This window comes from Phocoena sinus, chromosome 21, assembly GCF_008692025.1.
Source record: "Phocoena sinus isolate mPhoSin1 chromosome 21, mPhoSin1.pri, whole genome shotgun sequence".
NCBI lineage: Eukaryota > Metazoa > Chordata > Mammalia > Artiodactyla > Phocoenidae > Phocoena > Phocoena sinus.
In genome coordinates, this window is record NC_045783.1 from 8,557,389 (window position 1) to 8,582,264 (window position 24,876).

The 24,876-nt window shown below is 38.8% G+C and overlaps 1 protein-coding gene across 1 annotated transcript in view; it reads left to right on the forward strand.

The window, feature by feature from the left end:
- The window catches only part of CSMD1 (CUB and Sushi multiple domains 1), a 1,813,702-nt gene that overhangs the window by 527,618 nt on the left and 1,261,208 nt on the right, over nucleotides 1-24,876 (forward strand). Inside the window, exon 3 of the mRNA XM_032618622.1 lies at nucleotides 15,563-15,675. Within this exon, the coding sequence (XP_032474513.1) occupies nucleotides 15,563-15,675 (113 nt within the window). The remainder of the gene's footprint in view (nucleotides 1-15,562; nucleotides 15,676-24,876) is intronic.

Consider the following 24,876-nt stretch of genomic DNA (forward strand, 5'->3'; position numbering starts at 1 on the left):
TTTTTTTTTTTTTGCTGAGAGTGAAATGTTTCTATCACTTTTCTCATACCCATTCCTTTCTCTAATCATTTTCTTTCTTTTCCCACAAATGATTCAATGACGGTGTCAGGTGAAAACCCAATGCTTTGAATAGGATGCTAGGATTGTTTTCAACAGTGGCAACCATGTTTCTGAGTTGCACTCTAGGAAGAAGTAGGTCAAATGTGCGTATGTTGTAGGTGATATTGGGTTTGATAGAAATGGGGAGGGGAAAGCAGAGTTAATTTTCTTTCTTTCTTGTTTTCATTGACTTGGCACTGTGTGAATACCGTGAGGAGTTATATCTAAAGTGGCTTACAAAGATCTAAAGATACATGGATGGCAGCAAGATAAAATTCTGAAGGAATGCAAATTACAGAATCTGCAACGAGGCTACTATAAAAATTCACACGTTGCTTAGGGAAGGCCAGAAATTTGGTTCGAAATTTTCTTTTAGTCAACACTAAGCAACTTGAACAGCTCCATGATTTACTAGGTGTTAAAAATAAACTGGTTGCCCCTAAGAACATATGTTTCCTGAAGGAAGATAGCATTGAAATTTATCCCCAGGGTCCTCATGCAAAGGATACAAATGATGTACTATAGAGATTATCAGCAGCATACATCCTCACCAGGGTATTTGTAGAGAGACTGAAGAGTGAGTTCCTCACTGGTCATTGTTTAGATTCCTCACTCTCAGCTGGTGTGATGGGTAATGGCTATAAACATTGGAACCACAAATTTAGCTCTTGACGGTCTCAATGATTAACTGAATCAACTCTCCTACCCACCTCAACCAACAGATCACTTGTGTGTGTGTGTGTGTGTGTGTGTGTGTGTGTGTGTATATATTTTTGTTTTGTTTTGTTTTGTTTTTGCTGTACGCGGGCCTCTCACTGCTGCAGCCTCTCCCGCCACGGAGCACAGGCTCCGGACGCGCAGGCCCAGCGGCCATGGCTCACAGGCCCAGCCGCTCCGCGGCATGTGGGATCTTCCCGGACTGGGGCACGAACCCGCGTCCCCCACATCGGCAGGCGGACTCTCAACCACTGCACCACCACGGAAGCCCCCGCTTGTATATATTTTATCTACCATTGTGTATGTTGAACTTCCTCAAACTTCCAAACAGTCATATAACATTGTTTTTACAACTCTTAGTGTCTTGTTACTTTTTTTCTGAGATAATAGTTTGACTTTTCCCTTCCTATTCATGATTCTTTTTAAAGTTCATTAAAGAAAACATGAATGTGTGTTTATTTTAAAGTGCTACCACATTATTTGATATCTAAACTTACGGTAATAAATATTAAAACTTCAAAACGGACTACACTAAATAATCATTTTTTGTTCAGTTAAGTTTTGAATCTAATGAGAGAATGTTTTATTATTAAATACTGTGTTTTTGTACTAATTGGATGATTTTAATCTGTATATATTTTCTAGAGTGCCTCCGTCCCAAGCCCTCCAATCTATTGTTTTATTAAACTTTCAAATTTGAGAAAATCATAGATTTACATACATGCAGCTGTAAGGAATAACGCAGATTTTGAGTATTCTTTACCCAGTTTCTGGAAAGGTAACATCTTACAAAACGGTAGTAGAGGGACACTGCCAGGAAAGTGACGCTGAAACTGTCGAGGCACAAAATGTAAGATTCCCTCCTGTGATCCTTTTATGGCCACGCCCACCTCCCTCCTGTCCCAACTCCCTGCTTAGCTATTGGCAACAAATAACCTGTTCTCCTTTTCAAGAAGTTTGTCATTTCAAGAATGTTAAAGTCATACAGTATGTAATCTATTTCGGATTGCCTTTTTGCCACTCTGCATAATTCTCTGGAGAGTCATCCCCGTGTTATAAATCAATAGTTCATTTCTCTTTATTTTTGAGTAATAGTAGTACATGGTATAGATGTTGCACAGTTTGTATATCATTCACCTCTTGAGGGATATATGAGTTATTTCCAGTTTTTGATTATTAACTGTATGTTTATGTGTATATATATGTATACGTATATATATTCATATATATTCTTGTACAGGTTTTGTGTGAGCATAAATCTTCATTTCTCTGGGGTAAATACTGCCCAGGAGAATAATTGCTTTGTCATCTGATAATTGCATGTTTAATTTTTTTTTTTTTTTTACATCTTTATTGGAGTATAATTGCTTTACAATGGTGTGTTAGTTTCTGCTTTATAACAAAGTGAATCAGTTACACATATACATATGTTCCCGTATCTCTTCCCTCTTGCGGTCTCCCTCCCTCCCACCCTCCCTATCCCACCCCTTTAGGTGGTCACAAAGCACCCAGCTGATCTCCCTGTGCTATGCGGCTGCTTCCCACTAGCTAGCTGTTTTACGTTTGGTAGTGTATATATGTCCATGCTACTCTCTCGCTTTGTCACAGCTTACCCTTCCCCCTCCCCATATCCTCAAGTCCATTCTCTAGTAGGTCTGTGTCTTTATTCCTGTCTTACCCCTAGGTTCTTCATGACATTTTTTTTTTCTTAAATTCCATATATATGTGTTAGCATACGGTATTTGTCTCTCTCTTTCTGACTTACTTCACTCTGTATGACAGACTTTAGGTCCATCCACCTCATTACAAATAGCTCAGTTTCGTTTCTTTTTATGGCTGAGTAATATCCCACTGTATATATGTGCCACATCTTCTTTATCCATTCATCTGTCGATGGACAGTTAGGTTGTTTCCATCTCCTGGCTATTGTAAATAGAGCTGCAGTGAACATTTTGGTACATGACTCTTTTTGAATTTTGGTTTTCTCAGGGTCTATGCCCAGCAGTGGGATTGCTGGGTCATATGGTAGTTCTATTTGTAGTTTTTTAAGGAACCTCCATACTGTTCGCATGTTTAATTTTTTAAGAAACTGTCAAACTGTTTTCCAAAGTGGTTCTGCCCACTAGCGATATATGAGCAATCCATTTTCTCCACATTCCAGCCAGTATTGGCATTGTCACTGTTTTTCATTTTAGCCATTCTGAATAGGTGTGTAGTGATATTTCTTTGCGGTTTTAATTTGCATTTCCCAAATGAATGATGGTGTTGAACATCTTTTCATGTGCTTATTTGCCATCTGTATATCCTTTTAGATGAAATGACACTTTGGTTTTTGCCTGTTTTCTAATTACATTATTTGTTCTTTTTTTTTTTTTTTTTTTTAAACATCTTTATTGGGGTATAATTGCTTTACAATGGTGTGTTAGTTTCTGATTTACAACAAAGTGAATCAGCTATACATATACATATGTTCCCATATGTCTTCCCTCTTGCGTCTCCCTCCCTCCCACTCTCCCCATCCCACCCTTCCAGGCTGTCACAAAGCACCGAGCTAATATCCCTGTGCCTTGCGGCTGCTTACCCCCAGCTATCTACCTTACTACGTTTGTTAGTGTGTATATGTCCATGACTCTCTCTCGCCCTGTCAAAACTCACCCTTCCCCCTCCCCATATCCTTAAGTCCGTTCTCCAGTAGGTCTGCGTCTTTATTCCTATCTTACCCCTAGGTTCTTCATGACATTTTTTTCCCTTAAATTCCATATATATGTGTTAGCATACGGTATTTGTCTTTTTCTTTCTGACTTACTTCACTCTGTATGACAGATTCTAGGTCTATCCATCTCATTACAAATAGCTCAATTTCATTTCTTTTTAAGGCTGAGTAATATTCCATTGTGTATATGTGCCACATCTTCTTTATCCATTCATCCGATGATGGGCGCTTAGGTTGTTTCCATGTCCTGGCTATTGTAAATAGAGCTGCAATGAACATTTTGGTACATGACTCTCTTTGAATTTTGGTTTTCTCAGGGTATATGCCAAGTAGTGGGATTGCTGGGTCATTTGGTAATTCTATTTGTAGTTTTTTAAGGAACCTCCATACTGTTCTCCACAGTGGCTGAACCAATTCACATTCCCACCAGCAGTGCAAGAGTGTCCCCTTTTCTCCACACCCTCTCCAGCATTTATTGTTTCTTGATTTTTTGATGATGGCCATTCTGACTGGTGTGAGATGATATCTCATTGTAGTTTTGACTTGCATTTCTCTAATGATTAATGATGTTGAGCATTCTTTCATGTGTTTGTTGGCATTCTGTATATCTTCTTTGGAGAAATGTCTATTTAGGTCTTCTGCCCATTTTTGGATGGGGTTGTTTGTATTTTTGTTATTGAGCTGCATGAGCTGCTTGTAAATTTTGGAGATTAATCCTTTGTCAGTTGCTTCATTTGCAAATGTTTTCTCCCATTCTGAGGGTTGTCTTTTGGTCTTGGTTATGGTTTCCTTTGCTGTGCAAAAGCTTTGAAGTTTCATTAGGTCCCATTTGTTTATTTTTGTTTTTATTTCCATTACTCTAGGAGGTGGGTCAGAAAGGATCTTGCTGTGATTTATGTCATAGAGTGTTCTTCCTATGTTTTCTTCTAAGAGTTTGATAGTTTCTGGCCTTACATTTAGGTCTTTAATCCATTTTGAGCTTATTTTTGTGTATGGTGTTAGGGAGTGATCTAATCTCATACTTTTACATGTACCTGTCCAGTTTTCCCAGCACCATTTATTGAAGAGGCTGTCCTTTCTCCACTGTACATTCCTGCCTCCTTTATCAAAGATAAGGTGTCCATATGTGCGTGGGTTTATCTCTGGGCTTTCTATCCTGTTCCACTGATCTATCTTTCTGTTTTTGTGCCAGTACCATACTGTCTTGATTACTGTTGCTTTGTAATATAGTCTGAAGTCAGGGAGCCTTATTCCTCCAGCTCCTTTTTTCGTTCTCAAGATTGCTTTGGCTATTCGGGGTCTTTTGTGTTTCCATACAAATTGCGAAATTTTTTGTTCTAGTTCTGTGAAAAATGCCAGTGGTAGTTTGATAGGGATTGCATTGAATCTGTAGATTGCTTTGGGTAGTAGAGTCATTTTCACAATGTTGATTCTTCCCATCCAAGAACATGGTATATCTCTCCATCTATTTGTATCATCTTTAATTTCTTTCATCAGTGTCTTATAATTTTCTGCATACAGGTCTTTCGTATCCTTAGGTAGGTTTATTCCTAGATATTTTATTCTTTTTGTTGCAATGGTAAATGGGAGTGTTTTCTTGATTTCACTTTCAGATTTTTCATCATTAGTATATAGGAATGCCAGAGATTTCTGTGCATTAATTTTGTATCCTGCTACTTTACCAAATTCATTGATTAGCTCTAGTAGTTTTCTGGTAGCATCTTTAGGATTCTCTATGTATAGTATCATGTCATCTGCAAACAGTGACAGCTTTACTTCTTCTTTTCCAATTTGGATTCCTTTTATTTCCTTTTCTTCTCTGATTGCTGTGGCTAAAACTTCCAAAACTATGTTGAATAAGAGTGGTGAGAGTGGGCAACCTTGTCTTGTTCCTGATTTTAGTGGAAATGCTTTCAGTTTTTCACCATTGAGGATGATGTTTGCTGTGGGCTTGTCATATATGGCTTTTATTATGTTTAGGAAAGTTCCCTCTATGCCTACTTTCTGGAGGGTTTTTATCATAAATGGGTGTTGAATTTTGTCGAAAGCTTTCTCTGCATCTATTGAGATGATCATATGGTTTTTCTCCTTCAATTTGTTAATATAGTTTATCACATTGATAGATTTGCGTATATTGAAGAATCCTTGCATTCCTGGAATAAACCCCACTTGATCATGGTGTATGACCCTTTTAATGTGCTGTTGGATTCTGTTTGCTAGTATTTTGTTGAGGATTTTTGCATCTATGTTCATCAGTGATATTGGCCTGTAGTTTTCTTTCTTTGAGACATCCTTGTCTGGCTTTGGTATCAAGGTGATGGTGGCTTCGTAGAAGGAATTTGGGAGTGTTCCTCCCTCTGCTATATTTTGGAAGAGTTTGAGAAGGATAGGTGTTAGCGCTTCTCTAAACGTTTGATAGAATTCACCTGTGAAGCCATCTGGTCCTGGGCTTTTGTTTGTTGGAAGGTTTTTAATCACAGTTTCAATTTCAGTGCTTGTGATTGGTCTGTTCATATTTTCTATTTCTTCCTGATTCAGTCTTGGCAGGTTGTGCATTTCTAAGAATTTGTCCATTTCTTCCAGATTGTCCATTTTATTGGCATAGAGTTGCTTGTAGTAATCTCTCATGATTTTTTTAATTTCTGCAGTGTCAGTTGTTACTTCTCCTTTTTCATTTCTAATTCTATTGATTTGAGTCTTCTCCCTTTTTTTCTTGATGAGTCTGGCTAGTGGTTTATCTATTTTGTTTATCTTCTCAAAGAACCAGCTTTTAGTTTTATTGATCTTTGCTATTGTTTCCTTCATTTCTTTTTCATTTATTTCTGATCTGATTTTTATGATTTCTTTCCTTCTGCTAGCTTTGGGGTTTTTTTGTTCTTCTTTCTCTAATTGCTTGAGGTGCAAGGTTAGGTTGTTTATTCGAGATGTTTCCTGCTTCTTAAGGTGGGCTTGTATTGCTATAAACTTCCCCCTTAGAACTGCTTTTGCTGCATCCCATAGGTTTTGGGTCGTTGTGTCTCCATTGTCATTTGTTTCTAGGTATTTTTTTATTTCCTCTTTGATTTCTTCAGTGATCACTTCATTATTAAGTAGTGTATTGTTTAGCCTCCATGTGTTTGTATTTTTTACAGATCTTTTCCTGTAATTGATATCTAGTCTCATGGCATTGTGGTCGGAAAAGATACTTGATACAATTTCAGTTTTCTTAAATTTACCAAGGCTTGATTTGTGACCCAAGATATGATCTATCCTGGAGAATGTTCCATGAGCACTTGAGAAAAACGTGTATTCTGTTGTTTTTGGATGGAGTGTCCTATAAATATCAATTAAGTCCATCTTGTTTAATGTATCATTTAAAGCTTGTGTTTCCTTATTTATTTTCATTTTGGATGATCTGTCCATGGGTGAAAGTGGGGTGTTAAAGTCCCCTACTATGAATGTGTTACTGTTGATCTCCCCTTTTATGGTTGTTAGTATTTGCCTTATGTATTGAGGTGCTCCTATGTTGGGTGCATAAATATTTACAATTGTTATATCTTCTTCTTGGATCGATCCCTTGATCATTATGTAGTGTCCTTCTTTGTCCCTTTTAATAGTCCTTATTTTAAAGTCTATTTTGTCTGATATGAGAATTGCTACTCCAGCTTTCTTTTGGTTTCCATTTGCATGGAATATCTTTTTCCATCCCCTTACTTTCAGTCTGTATGTGTCTCTAGTTCTGAAGTGGGTCTCTTGTAGACAGCATATATAAGGGTCTTGTTTTTGTATCCATTCAGCCAATCTGTGTCTTTTGGTGGGAGCATTTAGTCCATTTACATTTAAGGTAATTATTGATATGTATGTTCCTATTTCCATTTTATATATTGTTTTGGGTTCGCTACTATAGGTCATTTCCTTCTCTTGTGTTTCGTGTCTAGAGAAGTTCCTTTAGCATTTGTTGTAAAGCTGGTTTGGTGGTGCTGAACTCTCTCAGCTTTTGCTTGTCTGTAAAGGTTTTAATTTCTCCATCAAATGTGAATGAGATCCTTGCTGGGTAGAGTAGTCTTGGTTTCAGGCTATTCTCCTTCATCACTTTCAGTATGTCCTGCCACTCCCTTCTGGCTTGTAGGGTTTCTGCTGAGAGGTCCGCTGTTAACCTTATGGGGATTCCCTTGTGTGTTATTTGTTGTTTTTCCCTTGCTGCTTTTAATATGCTTTCTTTGTATTTAATTTTTGACAGTTTGATTAATATGTGTCTTGGCGTGTTTCTCCTTGTATTTATCCTGTATGGGACCCTCTGTGCTTCCTGGACTTGATTAACTATTTCCTTTCCCATATTAGGGAAGTTTTCAACTATAATCTCTTCAAATATTTTCTCAGTCCCTTTCTTTCTTTCTTCTTCTTCTGGAACCCCTATAATTCGAATGTTGGTGCGTTTCATGTTGTCCCAGAGGTCTCTGAGACTGTCCTCAGTTCTTTTCATTCTTTTTTCTTTATTCTGCTCTGCAGTAGTTATTTCCACTACTTTATCTTCCAGGTCACTTATCCGTTCTTCTGCCTCAGTTATTCTGCTATTGATCCTATCTAGAGTGATTTTAATTTCATTTATTGCATTGTTCATCGTTGCTTGTTTCATCTTTAGTTCTTGTAGGTCCTTGTTAACTGTTTCTTGCATTTTGTCCATTCTACTTCCAAGATTTCGGATCATCCTTACTATCATTATTCTGAATTCTTTTTCAGGTAGATTGCCTATTTCCTCTTCATTTGTTAGGTCTGGTGGGTTTTTATCTTGCTCCTTCATCTGCTGTGTGTTTTTCTGTCTTCTCATTTTGCTTATCTTACTGTGTTTGGGGTCTCCTTTTTGCAGGCTGCAGGTTCGTAGTTCCCGTTGTTTTTGATGTCTGTCTCCAGTGGCTAAGGTTGTTTCAGTGGGTTGTGTAGGCTTCCTGGTGGAGGGGACTAGTGCCTGTGTTGTGCTGGATGAGGCTGGATCTTGTCTCTCTAGTGGGCAGGTTCACGTCTGGTGGTGTGTTTTGGGGTGTCTGTGGCCTTATTATGATTTTAGGCAGCCTCTCTGCTAATGGGTGGGGTTGTGTTCCTGTTTTGCTAGTTGTTTGGCATAGGTTGTCCAGCACTGTGGCTTGCTGGTCGTTGAGTGAAGCTGGGTGCTGGTGTTAAGATGGAGGTCTCTGGGAGATTTCCGCTGTTTAATATTATGTGGAGCTGGGAGGTCTCTTGTTGACCAGTGACCTGAAGTTGGCTCTCCTACCTCAGAGGCAGAGCCCTGACTCCTGGCTGGAGCACCAAGAGCCTTTCATCCACACGGCTCAGAATAAAAGGGAGAAAAAGTAGAGAGAATTAGTAGAAGTATGAGGAAAGAAAGAAGGAAAGGAGGAAAGGAAGGAAGGAAGAAAGAAGCAAAGAAGGAAAGAAAGGAGGGAGGGAGGGAGGGAGGGAGGAAGGAAGGAAGGAGGGAAAGAAGGAAAAAAAGACAGAAAGAAAGATGATACAGTAAAAATAAAATAAAGTATAATATAGTTATTGAATTAAAAAATATTTAGAAAAAAAAAAAGGGACGGATAGAACCTTAGGACAAATGTTGGAAGCAAAGCTATACAGAGAAAATCTTACACAGAAGCATACACATACACCTTCACAAAAAGAGGTAAAGGGGGAAAAATCATAAATCCTGCTCCCTGAGACCACCTCCTCAATTTGGGGTGATTCGTTGTCTAAAGGAGGGAGGGAAGGAAGGAAAGAAAGAAAGAACGAAGGTAAAGTATAATAAAGTTATTACAATTAAACTTAATTATTAAGAAAAAGAATTTTTAAAAAAAAGTCATGGACGGATAGAGCCCTAGGACAAATGGTGGAAGCTAGAGTATACAGACTAGATGTCACACAGGAGCATACACGTACACCTTCACAAAAAGAGGAAAAGGGAAAAAAATCATAGATTTCGCTCCTAAATTCCACCTCTTCAATTTGGGATCATTCCTTGTCTATTCAGGTATTCCACAGATGCAGGGTATATCAAGTTGATTGTGGAGCTTTAATCCGCTGCTTCTGTGGCTGCTGGGAGAGATTTCCCTTTCTCTTCTTTGTTTTCACAGCTCACAGGAGCTCAGCTTTGGATTTGGCCCTGCCTCTGCGTGTAGGTCGCTGGAGGGCGTCTGTTTTTTCGCTCAGCCAGGACGGGGTTAAAGGAGCCGCTGATTCGGGGCCTCCGGCTCACTCAGGCCGGGGGTTGGGGGATGGGGGTAGGAGGGGCACTACGTGCGGGGCGGGCCTGCAGCTGCAGAGGCAGCGTGACGTTGCGGCAGAGGCCGGCGTGACGTTGCACCAGCCTGAGACCCGCCGTGCGTACTCCCGGGGAAGTTGTCCCTGGATCCCGGGAACCTGGCAGTGGCGGGCTACACAGGCTCCGCGGAAGAGGGGTGTGGAGAGTGACCTGTGCTCGCACACAGGCCCCTTGGTGGCGGCAGCAGCAGCCTTAGCGTCTCCCGCCCGTCTCTGGGGTCCGCGGTTTTAGCCGCGGCTCGCGCCCGTCTCTGGGGTTTGCGCTTTCAGCCGCGGCTTGCGCCCGTCTCGGGGGCTCGCGCCCTCAGCCGCGGCTCGCGCCCGTCTCTGGGGTTTGCGCTTTCAGCCGCGGCTCGCGCCCGTCTCGGGGGCTCGCGCCCTCAGCCGCGGCTCGCGCCCGTCTCTGGAGTTCCTTTAAGCAGCGCTCTTAAACCCCTCTCCTCGCGCACCAGGAGACAAAGAGGGAAGAAAAAGTCTCTTGCCTCTTCGGCCGGTGCAGGCTTTTCCCCGAACTCCCTCCCGGCTAGTCGTGGTGCACTAACCCCTTCAGGCTATGTTCAAGCCGCCAACCCCAGTCCTCTCCCTGAGCTCCGTCCAAAACCAAAACCCGAGCCTCAGCTCGCAGCCCCGCCCGCCCCGGTGGGTGAGCAGCAAGCCTCTCGGGTTGGTGAGTGCTGGTCGGCACCGATCGTCTGTGCAGGAATCTCCCCGCTTTGCCCTCCGCACCCGTCGCTGTGCACTACTCCGCGGTCCCGAAACTCCCCCCTCTGCCTCCCGCAGTCTCCGCCCGTGGAGGGGCTTCCTAGTGTGTGGAAACTTTTCCTCCTTCACAGCTCCCTCCCACTGGTGCAGGTGCCGTCCTTATTCTTTTGTCTCTGTTTTTTCTTTTGCCCTACCCAGTTACGTGGGGAGTTTCTTGCCTTTTGGGAGGTCTGAGGTCTTCTGCCAGCCTTCAGTAGGAGTTCTGTAGGAGTTGTTCCACGTGTGGATGTATTTCTGGTGTATCCGTGGGGAGGAAGGCGATCTCCGCGTCTTACTCTTCCGCCATCTTCAAGGTCCCCCCCTATTTGTTCTTTTGCTGTTGAATCTTTAAAGTATTTTTTTATATATTCTAGACACATGTCCTTGTCAGATACATGGTTTGCAGATATTTTTTAGCAGTCTGTAGCATGTCTTCTCATTTCTTAACTGGGTACTTCACAGAGTGAATGGTTTTAATGTTTATCACTTTCTTCTTTTATGGATTGTGCTTTTGGTGTCCACTCTAGGAACTCTTTGGCTAGTCCAAGATCCTAAAGATTTTCCCCTATGATTTCTCCTAAAAGTTGTATATTTTTACATTTTATGTTTATGTCTGTGATCCCATATTGAGTTAACTATTCTATAGGGTGTTAGACTTTGGTCTAGACTCTTTTTTGGTTGTTTTTGCCTGTGGACTTCCAGTTGTTTAAGCACCATTTGTTGAAAGACTTTCTTTGCTCCACTGAGTTGCCTTTGCACCTTTTCAAAAATTATTTGGGCATATTTACATGAGTCTGTTTCTGACTTCTCTGTTTTGATACACTGATGGATTGGTCTGTCCCTCTGCCAGTACCACATGGATTTGGTTACTGTAGCTACAAAATAGGTCTTGCAAACAGGTGTACTGATTCCTCCTATTTTATCCTTTTTCAAAATGATTTAAGCCATTCTATTTTTTTTTTTTGGCTTTCCATTTAAATTTTACAAGAATCTTGTCTGTGTCTAAAAGAAATCTTGCTGGGATTTTGATAGAAATTGTCTTAAACCTACATATAAGTCTGAGGAGAATTGACATGTTTACAATGTTCAGTCTTCCAGTCTATTAACATGGTATATTGCTCTATTTAATGTTTTATTCATTTCTTTCTTCAGCATTATACAGTCTTCAGGACACAGTTTTGTACCTGTTATATATAAGTGTTCTTTTGGCAATTGTAAATGGCATTGTATCTTTAATTTTGGTGTCCACATGTTCAGTGCTAGCATGTATAAATAAAATTGAATTTTGTATGTTCATTATATATCCTGGGCAGTTGCTAATTTCAAGTATTAACTCTAGGAGTTTTCTTGTAGATTCCTTGGCATAACCTATGTAGCTAATGGTGCAAATAGAGTCGATTTTATTTTTTCCTTTCTGATCTGTACGCATTTATTTCTTTTACTTGGCTTATTGCACTGGCTAGATCCTCTGGCATAACGTTGAATAAAAGTGGTGAAACCATACCTTTTTGCCTGTTCTCAGTCTTAGCGGGAAGGATTCAGTCTTTCCCCAATAAGTATAATATTAGATGTAGGTTTTGTTTTTTTTTTTTTTAAAGGTACTCATTGTCAAGTTGGGGAAGTTTTCCTCCATTCATATTTTTTTTTCTGTTGTGGTACGTGGGCCTCTCACTGTTGTGGCCTCTCCCGTTGAGGAGCACAGGCTCCGGATGTGCAGGCTCAGCGGCCATGGTTCACGGGCCCAGCCGCTCCGCGGCGTGTGGGATCTTCCCGGACCGGGGCACGAACCTGTGTCCCCTGCATCGGTGGGCGGACTCTCAACCGCTACGCCACCAGGGAAGCCCTCTCCATTCATATTTTATTGAAAGTTTTTCTCATGATTGGATGCTTAAATTAGTCAAATGCTTTTTCCTACATAGAATATTACAATCCTGTGATTTTATTCTGTAGCTAGTTATTATGGCAGATTACGTTGATTGATTTTCAAATACTGAACTGTGTTTACATTTCTGGAATAAACACCCCTTGGCCTTATTGAATAACTTATTTATTGCTTACTTCTGTTTTCTCTTATTTTGTTAAGGATTCTTATATCTGTATTTATGAGGGATATTGGTCTGTTTCTTTCCTTTTTTTTTTTTGGTGCTGCCTTTGTCTTTGGTAGCAGGGTGTGTTAGCTTGGTCTGCACAACAAAATACCATAGATTGGGTGGCTTAAACAACAGACATGTATTTTCTCACATTTCTGGAGGCTAAAAATCTGATATTAGGGTGTAGTACGGTCAAGTTCTCGTGAAGACTCTCCTCCTGGTTCGTAGACCCCTGTCTTCTGGGTGTGCGAGCACATGGCCTTTTCTTAGTGCAGGCATGTGGCAGCGTCGGAGGAAAGGGAAGAGAGGGTTCTTCTTTGTCCTCTTCTTATAAGGCCACCAGTCCTGTTGGATTAGCATCCCATCCTTATGAACTTAGTTCATCTTAATTACCTCCTAAAAGCCTTACTTATGGTCACTAAAGGGGAAACGTGGGAGAAAGTGATACATTAGGAGATTGAGATGAACATATATACACTATTATACATAAAATGGATAACTAGTACCTACTGTACAGCACAGGGAACTCTACTCAATATTCTGTAATAACCTGTATGGGAAAATAATCTGAAAAAGAATGGATATATATATATATATACCATATCCATATCTACAAATAAACTGATTCACTTTGCTGTACACCTAAAACTAACACAACACTGTAAATCAACTATACGCCAATGAAAATTGAAAAAATAAAGAAATGGCAAGTACAGTTACATTGGGAGTTAGGGCTTCACCATGCAAATTTTGAAAGCAACAATTCAGTCCATAGCACAGAGTAATAATGGTGCCATAAAATGCGTAAGGAAGTGTTTTATCCACTTCTGTTTTCTGGAAGAGATTGCGTAAAATTATTAATTCTTTACATGTTTGGTAAATGTCTCGGTGCATTTAGGTAAATTCCTTAGTACGTATAACAGATACCATAGACTGGGTGGCTTATAAAAAAACAAAAACTTCTCTCGTGTGGTTCTTGAGACTGGGAAGTCCAAGGTCAAGGAGCCCGCTGTTTCAGTGTCTGCTGAAGGCCTGCTTCCTGCTCAGAGACAGTGTGTTCTTGCTGTGTCCTCACATGGCAGAAGGGGCGAGAGAGCTCTCTGGAGTCGCTTTTATAGGGATAGTTTGCCCTCATGATCTAATCACCACCCAAAGGCCCCACCTCCAAATACCATCATGGTGGGGATTAGGTTTCAACATACGACTTTGGGGTGACACAGACATTCAGTCTATGGAAGAAGAATTCTTCTGTAAAACCACCTGGGCCAGGACTTTTCTTTCAGGGGAGTTTTAATAGTTATAGTGTAACTATTAAATGTTACATTACATTAACATTTACATTACAGTAAATGTAATGTCAATGTTATTCACATTTTCTGTTTCATCAAGTAAGTTGTGGTCATTCGTTGTGTGTGTGCGTTTTAAGGAAGTAAGCAGTTTCACTTTTGTCAAATTTATGGGTGTAGTTTTTAGAGCATTTTTTTCATATCTGTGGGGTCTCTAGTAATATTTGCTATTTTATTCCTGTTATTAGATATTTATCTAATCCTCCTCTTTATTCTTATTCCTATTCTTATCTCTATTTATTCTTATCCCCCTCTTTTTTTTTTTTTTTTTTTGGTCATTTCTGCTACACGTGTTAATTTTGTTGATCTTTTCCAAGAATTAGGCTTTGTTTCATTGCTTTTCTGTTTTCGTTTCCAGTGATTTTGGCATTTATCTGTAATTTCTTGCCTTCTTGCTTTAGGTTTATTTTACTCTCCCTTTTCTAAGCTCTTGAGATGGGAGCTTGGATTACACATATGAGAATTTTCCTCTTTTCTAATGTATGTTTTCAGTGCTGTTAACTTCCGCCTCAGCTTAGCTGAGTCCTACAGATATTGATATCTTGTGTTTATATTTCATTCAGTTTAATGTACTTTTAAAATTTTCCCTTGAGACTTCTTTGATTCATGGATTATTTAGAAGTGTTTGCTGGTTGACGATTGTCCTGTCATTTTTCTCTTAGTAGTTTCTGGTTTGATTCTGCAACTATAGTGGTTGTAATTAGGCCTTTAATACCATAGACTTACTGGCAAGACAGAGTTTCTCCCCCTGGAAATGAATGTTCAGGTTAATTTTTTTTCTTTTTATTTGAGTCAGAAGTTTGTGTTCAGACTACACTAAACCATGCAACTGTAGACAAACTATTTAATTAGTAAACTTTAGTTAAGATATAAATTGAAGCATCTCTTTAACCTTTAGAAAAGCTATTTGTTTGTAAAGCATTATATTTTACATATTATTATACTAGTTCACTCCTTCAGCGTTCTTTCTCATCATTAAGATTTCTTAATATATCCCAACCTAGTTATAATTGAAACACATATCTTAAAATCCGAAAAATTTGTCTTGAAAACCAAACATCAAAATCAATTCATTTGACCTGAGCTCAAGGTAGTCATTGATTTTTATTTCTGACGTTGTGACTAGGATTTGTTTTCTTTTCAAGAGAAACCGATTTATTGGGGGGTGGGAAGATAGTAAAAATAAGCACATTAATGATGAAATGTGACAGCACACTATCTAATAAGTTAAGAGAAAAATAAACTCAAAAGCACATGGAGTGTTACATTGTTTCGCATAGCAGGTGTAAGGATGACTGCATTGTTGTAAGTTCTGTGCGCTCTCTTTAGACAATGGTGTATTGTACATGTCCTTCAAGACAAAAAAATCTTCTCAAAAAGTGTTTAAATAAGCAAACTCTAGTCCTTGAAAATGCTCCATTACCTGGCAACGCCTGGTATATGGATCATGCAGTTGTGCAGTGACTTATGTCAAATAAACAGGCCACAGTGGAAAGAGGAATTGAACGACTTCATCACATAAGCTTCAATAACAAGTTCATGCTTTTTGACCATGTTCATCTCTTTTTGAAATTTAGGTTGTCGGGATTTCAGCTTCCTTCCTGCATCGTCAGCACCGGCTCCATCCTTACTCTGTGGTTCACGACGGACTTCGCCGTGAGTGCCCAGGGCTTCAAAGCTCTGTATGAAGGTAGGATGCGCCTTGTACACTGCACACACCCACCGTCCAGATGACCTCACACTGAACATTTTCATGCAGACGGAAGCTGCTATTTCAGAGGTGGTTTAATGGTGCAAACATTTGACTTCTGTGCTTTGTTGATGGGAGAACACTATTTACTACAACGGCCCAACATCCTATAGCACAAAACGTGTGTTGACAATTTTCCTTTACTGGTAGAAATTTTGATTGGAAGAGTGGTTTTTCTTTTGACATGTGGTAGAGACGTTTTGAGAATTTAGAATACTAATTGATAGAGCTCCTTTTCTGTGAAGAATTAATTCTTAAGACAGATATGTTTTCTTAAAATTATTGTTGGATAGTAATACTCAGAGTTGGTGCTTAGGTAAAGGCAATTCCATTGCATGAGTTTTGGTTGACAGAGTGGAAACTTTTAATGGAGAAAATGATTTCAGTTTGACTGTTTGGTGCTTGCAAGGGATCAGGAGTGAGTTTTGTTTTGTTTCTGTTTTTTGGTGTTTTCGGATTTTGTGCCAAGGTGCCCTTAGGGTCTTGCTGTCATTGGTGACTGTTTGGGGCAGAAATTTTAAAAAGATAGAAGAGAGTTTGGTAGAGGGAATAATACAGATGATCACTTTAAGTATTCAGTTTTAAGAAATTGCACTACTAATACAGTAAGTGTAAATGCTGAGGTCTCTTTAGTCTTGTTTCACATAGACACTTTAAATTTTCTCTCATGTGTAATACAAAATATTTTATTTTTAACATAAACTCTGAAGCCCATGAATTGAAAAGGACTGTGGGTAAGGGATAGCCCAATTCCTATTTACAACACACACTGTTCACTTAACGAGCCTTTCTGGGTTCAGTCACATCTGTGTGTGTTCTTCTTTGGAGTGTCCCTACACTTGGGCAAAAATCATTCTTCGTGGAAAGATAAAATCTACATGTGCTTTGTGCAACTGAACTTAGCTACTATGCAATTATCAGAAAATACAAGGGTAGAATGTCCTCTTTGCACAGTAAAATAAACAGAGCCATTTATCCTTTCATTTAAAGTCTTATGTGGAATGATGCTTGGTATTGTATACTATTCTGACTCCAATTCCTCCAGGCTACTGCATTTATATATAAACCTGCATCAGTGGCCTGAAAGAGTAACTCATCTTGAAGTATATTACTGATTACCAGGGGATAATTTAATCTTTGGAAGAGTAACAGGCTAGTTTAAGATTAATAGGTGCTGTTAGCTTTCAAATTTGCTTGTATCTACCACTTCCTGTATACCCTAATTTCACAAAATTTCTTTTTCACTTAACATTACAAAAGTGTTTCTAAAGCGATCTATACTAGGTACTGTGAAACAGAACTTGTCCAATCAGCATATATGGTATTTGCTCAGAAGGTAGATATTGCTTCAACATTTGAGAAACCTTGGCAATTTTCCTCCCCTTTCTGACAAAGTTGATCTTTGAACATCATGTTTTGTTAAATTTCATAAGATAAATGTTGCAGAAACTACCGATGCTGGGAGATTGCCAAATGAGTAATTCTACTGAATCTTTCTGGGCTATTGTTGGTGTTAGTGGTTGTCATCATGGTATAATAAAAAATGACTGAGATTTTCTCTGTTGGGAAAATGTTTATGAGTTATTAACAAAATTGGGAAAATGACGAGAAAAGTAAGCAAGGTCATGAGGTCAATGTATTTTTTCAATTGTTGATGTGTGAAGATGCAGTTTTTTGAAATTTGTGTTTTAAATAGTGACATTACAATATAGTCTGATATTTACAAGTGAATACAGGTCATTATTTTGAAAGAAAAAAACTATTAAAATAAAATACTTTGTCAGCAAAACAGAAATTGTATAAAATGTTCAATATCTTTATTTGTAAAATAGTTCTCTATTAGCTTAAAGGTCTACTGAGAAAATAGATTTGTACTATCTGGAGAAATAAAGTTAGTCTAAACAGGAGATTAAAGACTAGACAGTTTATCTAGAAGCGACTAAAGCTTTCACTGTAGATATCAGCTGACTTATCAATAGTATCAGTTCCCACAGGGAATTTAGACATAATTGTAACTTACCAATGTAATGGTCATGAGGAAAAGTGAGATTTTTATTGAGGAGTGTATAAAATATGTAAATACACTTATTCGGATATAATATTAAGCAGAAGCAATGAGAATAGTCGGAAAAATGTCTAAAGTCGTTTTGTAACCAGAACATTGAATCCCATTGGTTTGTTTTTTTTTTTACATGGATCATCATAGCATTTTTATTTTTAATAGACAGAATTGTAACAACCTCGAGCACCCATCTACAGGCGAATGAATAAACATACTGTGGTGTACTCATACAGTGAAACGCTAGTCAGCAAACAGAGTAATAAACTATTGATACCCACAAAAATACGAATTACTCTCAAAATAATTACATTGAGTGAAAGAAGTCAGATAAAAGAGTCCTCACTGTGTGAATCCCTTTATATAAATTTCTAGAAAAATGCAAACACATCTATACGATAGAAAGCATATTACTGGTCACTTGGGGATGTGGAGGGGTGGAATGTGAAGGACCCATTGGATTTTATATTGGCAAGACTCCATCAAGTAATTAATATAAGCTAAATAATATAATAAAACGTCCACATCTTTTCCAAGACCTCTAAAGAGAATTTAATTTAAAAATATAATACTAGGGCTTCCTTGGCTGCACAGTGGGCAAGAGTCTGCCGGCCAATTCAGGGGACACGGGTTCGAGCCCTGGTCCAGGAAGGTCCCACGTGCCGTGAAGCAACTAAGCCTGTACGCCACAACTACTGAGCTCTGTGCTCTAGAGCCCACTAGCCACAACTTCTGAGCCCGTGTGCCACAACTGCTGAAGCCCACGCGCCTAGAGCCCATGCTCCGCAACAAGCGAAGCCACCGTAATGAGAAGCCTACACACGGCAATGAAGAGTAGCCCCCGCTCACCACAACTAGAGAAAGCCCGCGAGCAGCAACAAAGACCCAGTGCAGCCAAAAATAAAATAAATAAATACATTTTTTAAAAATGTAATACCAAATCAGCTTTAAAATTTTTTTCTCTAGTTCTTAAACCATTACTAATTTATCTAATTAAAATTAGTAATTATTTAGTATTACCATACTGATGTTTAAATTTCTAATTTTCATTTATTTGCTTGAATTGGAGAAAGTCTTCCAAATTTAAAAAATCTGTCTATACAAAATAACCTTTATAATAAACTTAATCAGGGAACTGAACTTTATAGTTTGCTGTTGGTACTTTGGACTGGTACATTGCATAAATTATTATTCGTACATGGAGATATTAAGCTACCTAAGGAGTATGGAAACAATACATTAAAATATTCTAATTGATGCCTTCGGTTGTTGAATTTAACGCTGGATATTAAATGGAAATATTTAGAAATTTCACACTAACATTATTCACATACAGTAATTAGCTCTCTAAATAGTAAGTTTATAGATTGTTGATGAAATCAACATATTTTAACCCATAAATACAGACTAATAAAATTGAAATTACTAATTTAGTAGGGTGTTTTATAGTGTTATATTTCCTGGTTCCGTCACGGAACATTATTCTTCGTGATCAACCAAAGAATTTGCATAATTTTCTTTGGTAAATTTATAACAAAAAATATTAGGATTACACATAATTTACAATGAGATGGATTACTGTCAGAATTCCTACATTTGTCCAGTATTGGAAGTCCTATGTGTATAAATAGTGTTCATTCATGTATTTCTATTTGCCAACTTTCTTTCATCAAGATCTCAGTTACTAAAATAAAATTATTTTTGTCATCGTTTATTTATGATTTAAGAAAAAAAATCATATAGGAGGTCGGAAAATTGACATGTCAGGATGTGACAGATATTATGTCATGACAGACGTGTGACAAGGCAGTCATTAGACTTAAGGACAAAGAGAACAAATGCATTTGGTGACATGGGACAGTCTCGAGATTATGCCCCAAAGAACTTGTCACTCTGATGCTCTTTTTATTTTTTCATTTTTTAAGAGGGAAGCCTTCCTCTGTTTTAATGCTTTTTCTTACTGGTGACAAAGTAAACTAAGCATTAGAAACACTAGTGAATATATGATGAAAACCCTTCAACGCCCAATTTTTGGTTCTGAAGTCTGATTTATTTTTCAGTGGCATTTCTCTTGTTAATGTGCATCTTTATTTTTATCCTGAATATCATTTCAAATGTTTCATGAATTACTTGGTAATTTTTCATACATTGACTTTTCATAATTTTAGTATTGGTTATATTTTAAAAATTTAGCTTCTTACCAATTATTTACTGTAATTTAGGTGGACTTTTTAGGTATTTTTGCAAGTGAAAGAAGCTTCTTTGACATTGATTGTATTTTGATAATCCAGTACTTTGTGTGAAATAGAACTTTTGTATATTATAGTACTTGGACTTGAATAGAAAGCCCCAACTCTGTGATTCAAATTAATGAGTCCAACATGTATTCACTAGAATAAATACTTTCCTTCTCTAGAACATTTCTTGATAGTGTAGGGCAATTCCATTGATTGGGAATTAAATTGGCCAAGGCTTCATCCATGAGCTGACAGTTTTTGTAAAGAAATTGAAATGAAAATTTAATGCATATTTTGCCACAGATATTTACATTTGCAGTAGTTGTTTGGGTAGGCAAAGGAAGGTTAAACTGGTTGCTTGTCTAAGGCAAAGCTGATAGAAATGGTAGGAATCTATTCTCTTTAAGATTTCTTTTAAAATGCTGGCTGATGTGGTAGTTGAAAAGGGAAAAATCTTAGCCACAAATGTAGACAGTCAAATATTTTGTTCATAAAATACTAATTTTACAATTCAACATTTATCTCACCTTCCCATGGTGCCGTATTTGAATATATTGGCCTTAAATATTATGCATGAAATCTATAAGAATCTGACAGTTTAAAAAATCTGTTTTAAAAGAAATACCGCCAGTGTAGCAAGGAGGAATTTGACATTACTAAATAGGAAAAATTTGCTTGTGACAGGAAATTGTTTTTGCATACGAAATAGCTCATTAGTTGGAGTGAGAAAAATGGTTGCCCACGAAGATGCTTTAAGAGACTCCCTTGGGTTATAAAATGCTATTCTAAAGGAATTCTTCTCTTTCAGTTTTTTTTGTCTTAAAATTATTCATTTTATCAATTATAACATTGTCCTCCTTACTAAGGTATATGTATCTGTATGGATGAATAGATAAATAGTAAATAAGTGGATGATAGGTAGGTAGGTACATAGATGAAAGAGATAGATGAATAGATAATCAATAGATAAAAGTTAATAGATTGGTAGGTAGATAGACACTTGATAAATAGGTAGACAGGTAGATAGATGGATGCATGTGCCTAGTATGGTATGAAGTCTTATGTACATTTTCTTATTAAATCTTCAAGATTCCTATAAGCAATGTAAAATTACCTAATATTACGGGATAGAGAAAATTAGGTAGTGACCTATAGTTATTTAGTTTGCCAAGACCTTCTAACTACTAAATGTGAAAGGGGAAATTCAACAAGTCTATTTCCAGAAATTGTAATCCTTAACCACTTACTATATGTTCTCTCATATAGTTGTTTGTTTCCATGTATGAAAATACATACATATGAATACATGCATATTATCACGTGTGTATACACAATTACATAGATACACACATACGCAAGTGTATATATGATATACACGTGGAGAATATACGTAAGTGCTTATGCACACACAGATTTACTCATTCTTTCGTTTATTTACTAAGCTTTTATTGATTAATAATGAGTAATAATTGAGTAATAATCTGCTAACATCTAGCAGATGCTAGAGACCCAATACTGAGCTAAATGATAGGAATACAAAGATGGTGACAAGAATGGTGTCTGTCCTGAAGGAGTAGTAGGGGAACAGGACAAAATTCAGTAGAACAGAGAGTGTAATAAGTAGACACGGTGTTTGACACGATTGGGCAGAAGAGGGCAGGTCAGGTGTACTTGGGGACAGGTAGAGTCCTGACAGAGTTAATGCTTGGGCTGTGCCTCAAATACAGTGTTTACAATGTGTCATTGGATAGAAGTTCTGCAGGAAGATGGGTCATCAGGGCATCTTTCTGAGTGAGGAAGAATCACAGGCGAGACTATGGAGAAAAGCATTTACCGTCTTTAAGAACCGTAGGAGGTTTCCTGGGTCCTGCTTAGAGTTCACGGTGGGCCTGGAGCATGGCCCCTCTTGGCTGGCCCTCGCAGTTAGGGGGTTGGGTTTATAGTGTTTCATGTGTGACAGGGAACACTTCCTCTGTGATATCCTCAAGGAGAAGGCTGAATTCATCTCACTGGACTGTTACATAAACGGAAGTGTTTTTGTTTGCATGGGCTTCCATTTTACGAGTTTGTCACATTTTGGCTTTTAAATCACGATTGTGATGCCCAAAACGTTTGCAGAGAGAAGAGGAATAAGGTGGATTAAGTGATTTGTGAACTCTTGCAGTACTTTTAACTTGAGCAATTAGATGGCACGTATTATGCCTTCTCTTGTGGTCATTTTTGTTTGCATCCTTGAGGGCAGTGAGGGGCTCCAAGGAAAAATTTGAATCCTTGACATTTGGCACAAAGTAAATATTCAGAAATACTGTTTGATAAAAATTCTGCACTCAATCCTAGCTTAATTTCAGCCGGTAGTTCATATGTCTTTCCCTCAAAACCTAAAAGGTGAATTGCTAATAAGTGTCACAATTAACGGATTTGAATTTGATTTTCTCTTTGGTTAACACATCTTCTCATCTAGAAGTTCCTAAACACACACACACACACACACACACACACACACACACACACACACACACACAAACAAAAAACACTGAAATGGTTTAAAGATAAAGAGTTTAGGTGACCCACAACATATACAAGCATTCCTTCAATAATGGACTCAATACAGGACCCTTAAATGAAACCTGTAAAAACTTAAAGTGGAATAATTTCATTTATTATATATTTATTTTGGGGAAGCAAATGGGCTTCATTTTCATAAACTACTTAGAATTTCACCAGAGAAGCATGAATCTTGGCTACAGTTCTCACCTTTCATCCTAGTTTCACTAAGTAATTAACTCCGGAGGTGGGTGGGTCTTCTTACTGAGAGTATGTTTCTTCTTCATTGAATGTATTTGGCATTTCCCTCTGACACATCCCTCCAGCGGAATCTTCTTTCCTTTAACATCCATGGATCTGGATTTAGAAAGAGCAGCTAGATTATTACCCTTCAAGCTCAAAGCTTTATTTAGGATGTCAGCGCTGATTTAGTTCTCCCTTGAAGTGATTATCCAAACTCAACCTGAATTAAAGTGTGGAATGTGAGTGACCCACCTGGCAGGAGAGAAACATTTCTGATTGGAGAAGAAAGTGGTGGCGGAGCAACAACTGCTAGCTGTCCATCAGCCAACACTGTAACATTATTTGGATTTATAACAATTACGGAGGCTGAAACAAATGGGAAACTTCTCGAATTACTTTCCTCTTGACTATTAGATACTCGTGTTGGTAAACCCAGGTGAGGACACACCTTCCTGAGGACACGTTTCACCTGATTGTAGAGAGCAGAGCAGTTGGTCCTCATATCTGTCCTTCCCTAGGTTCGTTGCCAGAGCCTGGGTACCCATTTTTTGGTTCTTGATTTGCAGGAGTGTTACAGTAGGTACCCTAGGACCATTAATCAAAGGTTTTGGAATGGCACTTGAAATTAATTACTGCTGTTAGTAACATGAATACTAACACCTCCAAAACGTGCAGAGATAGGAGAGAGGTAGTGACTTTCTGAAAGTTCAACTTTAAGTCAGTCAAATGATGGGTCAGAGCAGACAGACGGAGAGCCGCCACCAGGAAGTGCGTGTAGGTAATGTAGAAAGGCTGGTATATAACCGATGGCTATTGACTTGTCTGATGAAAGAATAAAGATGGAATAAGTGCCAGAGGCAAAGCCACGTCCAGTGAAGCTCGGCCAAGAGGAGAGGGATGCTCTGCCAGCAGACCTCTGAGCCCTTCGGTCCACCGAGCACCATGCCTGCTGTGGGTGTGGCCAGGAGTCGAGGTGGGCCATTCGCCAGTGCAAGGCGCTCCCTGCTCTGGGTCCCATGCTGTATATGCTTTCTCCATTTGAGAGTCATGGATATCTCACTGTCTATGAGGTTGAGGTTGTGAGATTACATGCATAATTTGGTACGTAGACTTCATAGACTTCCTCCGGATCCAGTTCTCAATCGTTCCATAACTACCGTAAAGGTCCCAATGACTTCTGTCAGTTGATGGTATCGGCTCTGCTCCCTTGAGGCATCAGAGGTTCTTCAGTCTGGCTGCTGTTGCTTATCTTATTTCTTGTTTCTCTTGTTTTGATTCTGCTCCTGTAAGCAAAGCTGGGGTTACAATTTGGCTTCATATATGGGCCCAGAGTGCTGTGGTATGGGGTTAGGGTTGTCCTGTCAGTGCAAATCGTCTGGTTCCTGTGGATTGTAATTTATTAATTTGGCATTTTGATATGTTTTGTGAACTTAATTAATGTGCATTTTCCCTGGAGACATGAATCTGCTTTCTGTGCACTGCAAAATCCAGTTTCTGATTCAGTAGGAGTGGATCATTGTGAATCCGTCAGATCATAAAATCTACAGTGAGATCTATTGAGTGATATTAAGTCAGTTCGTTTACCCTGGCGAGACACCAACACACACACACTCTCTCGCAGACTCCCCCTCACACTGTTTATATTGACAGATACAGTTTCCCTTCAAACATCATCCTAAGAAAAGATCTTCTTCAAAGTACTCAATACTGTTAAAAAGACTTAGTTTTAGTCTTATGTATATTGGCCTAAGAGAACATCCATCATACAAGGAAGTGAAAAAAATGCAGTATAGGGACTTCCCTGGTGGTACAGTGGTTAAGGATCTGCCTGCCAATGCAGGGGACACGGGTTCGAGCCCTGGTCCGGGAAGATCCCATGTGCCGCAGAGCAACTACACCCGTGCGCCACAACTACTGAGCCTGCGCTCTAGAGCCCGCGAGCCACAACTACTGAGCCCGCGTGCCACAAGTACTGAAGCCTGTGTGCCTAGAGCCTGTGCTTTGCAACAAGAAAAGCCACCGCAGTGAGAAGCCCACGCACCGCAACTAAGAGGAGCA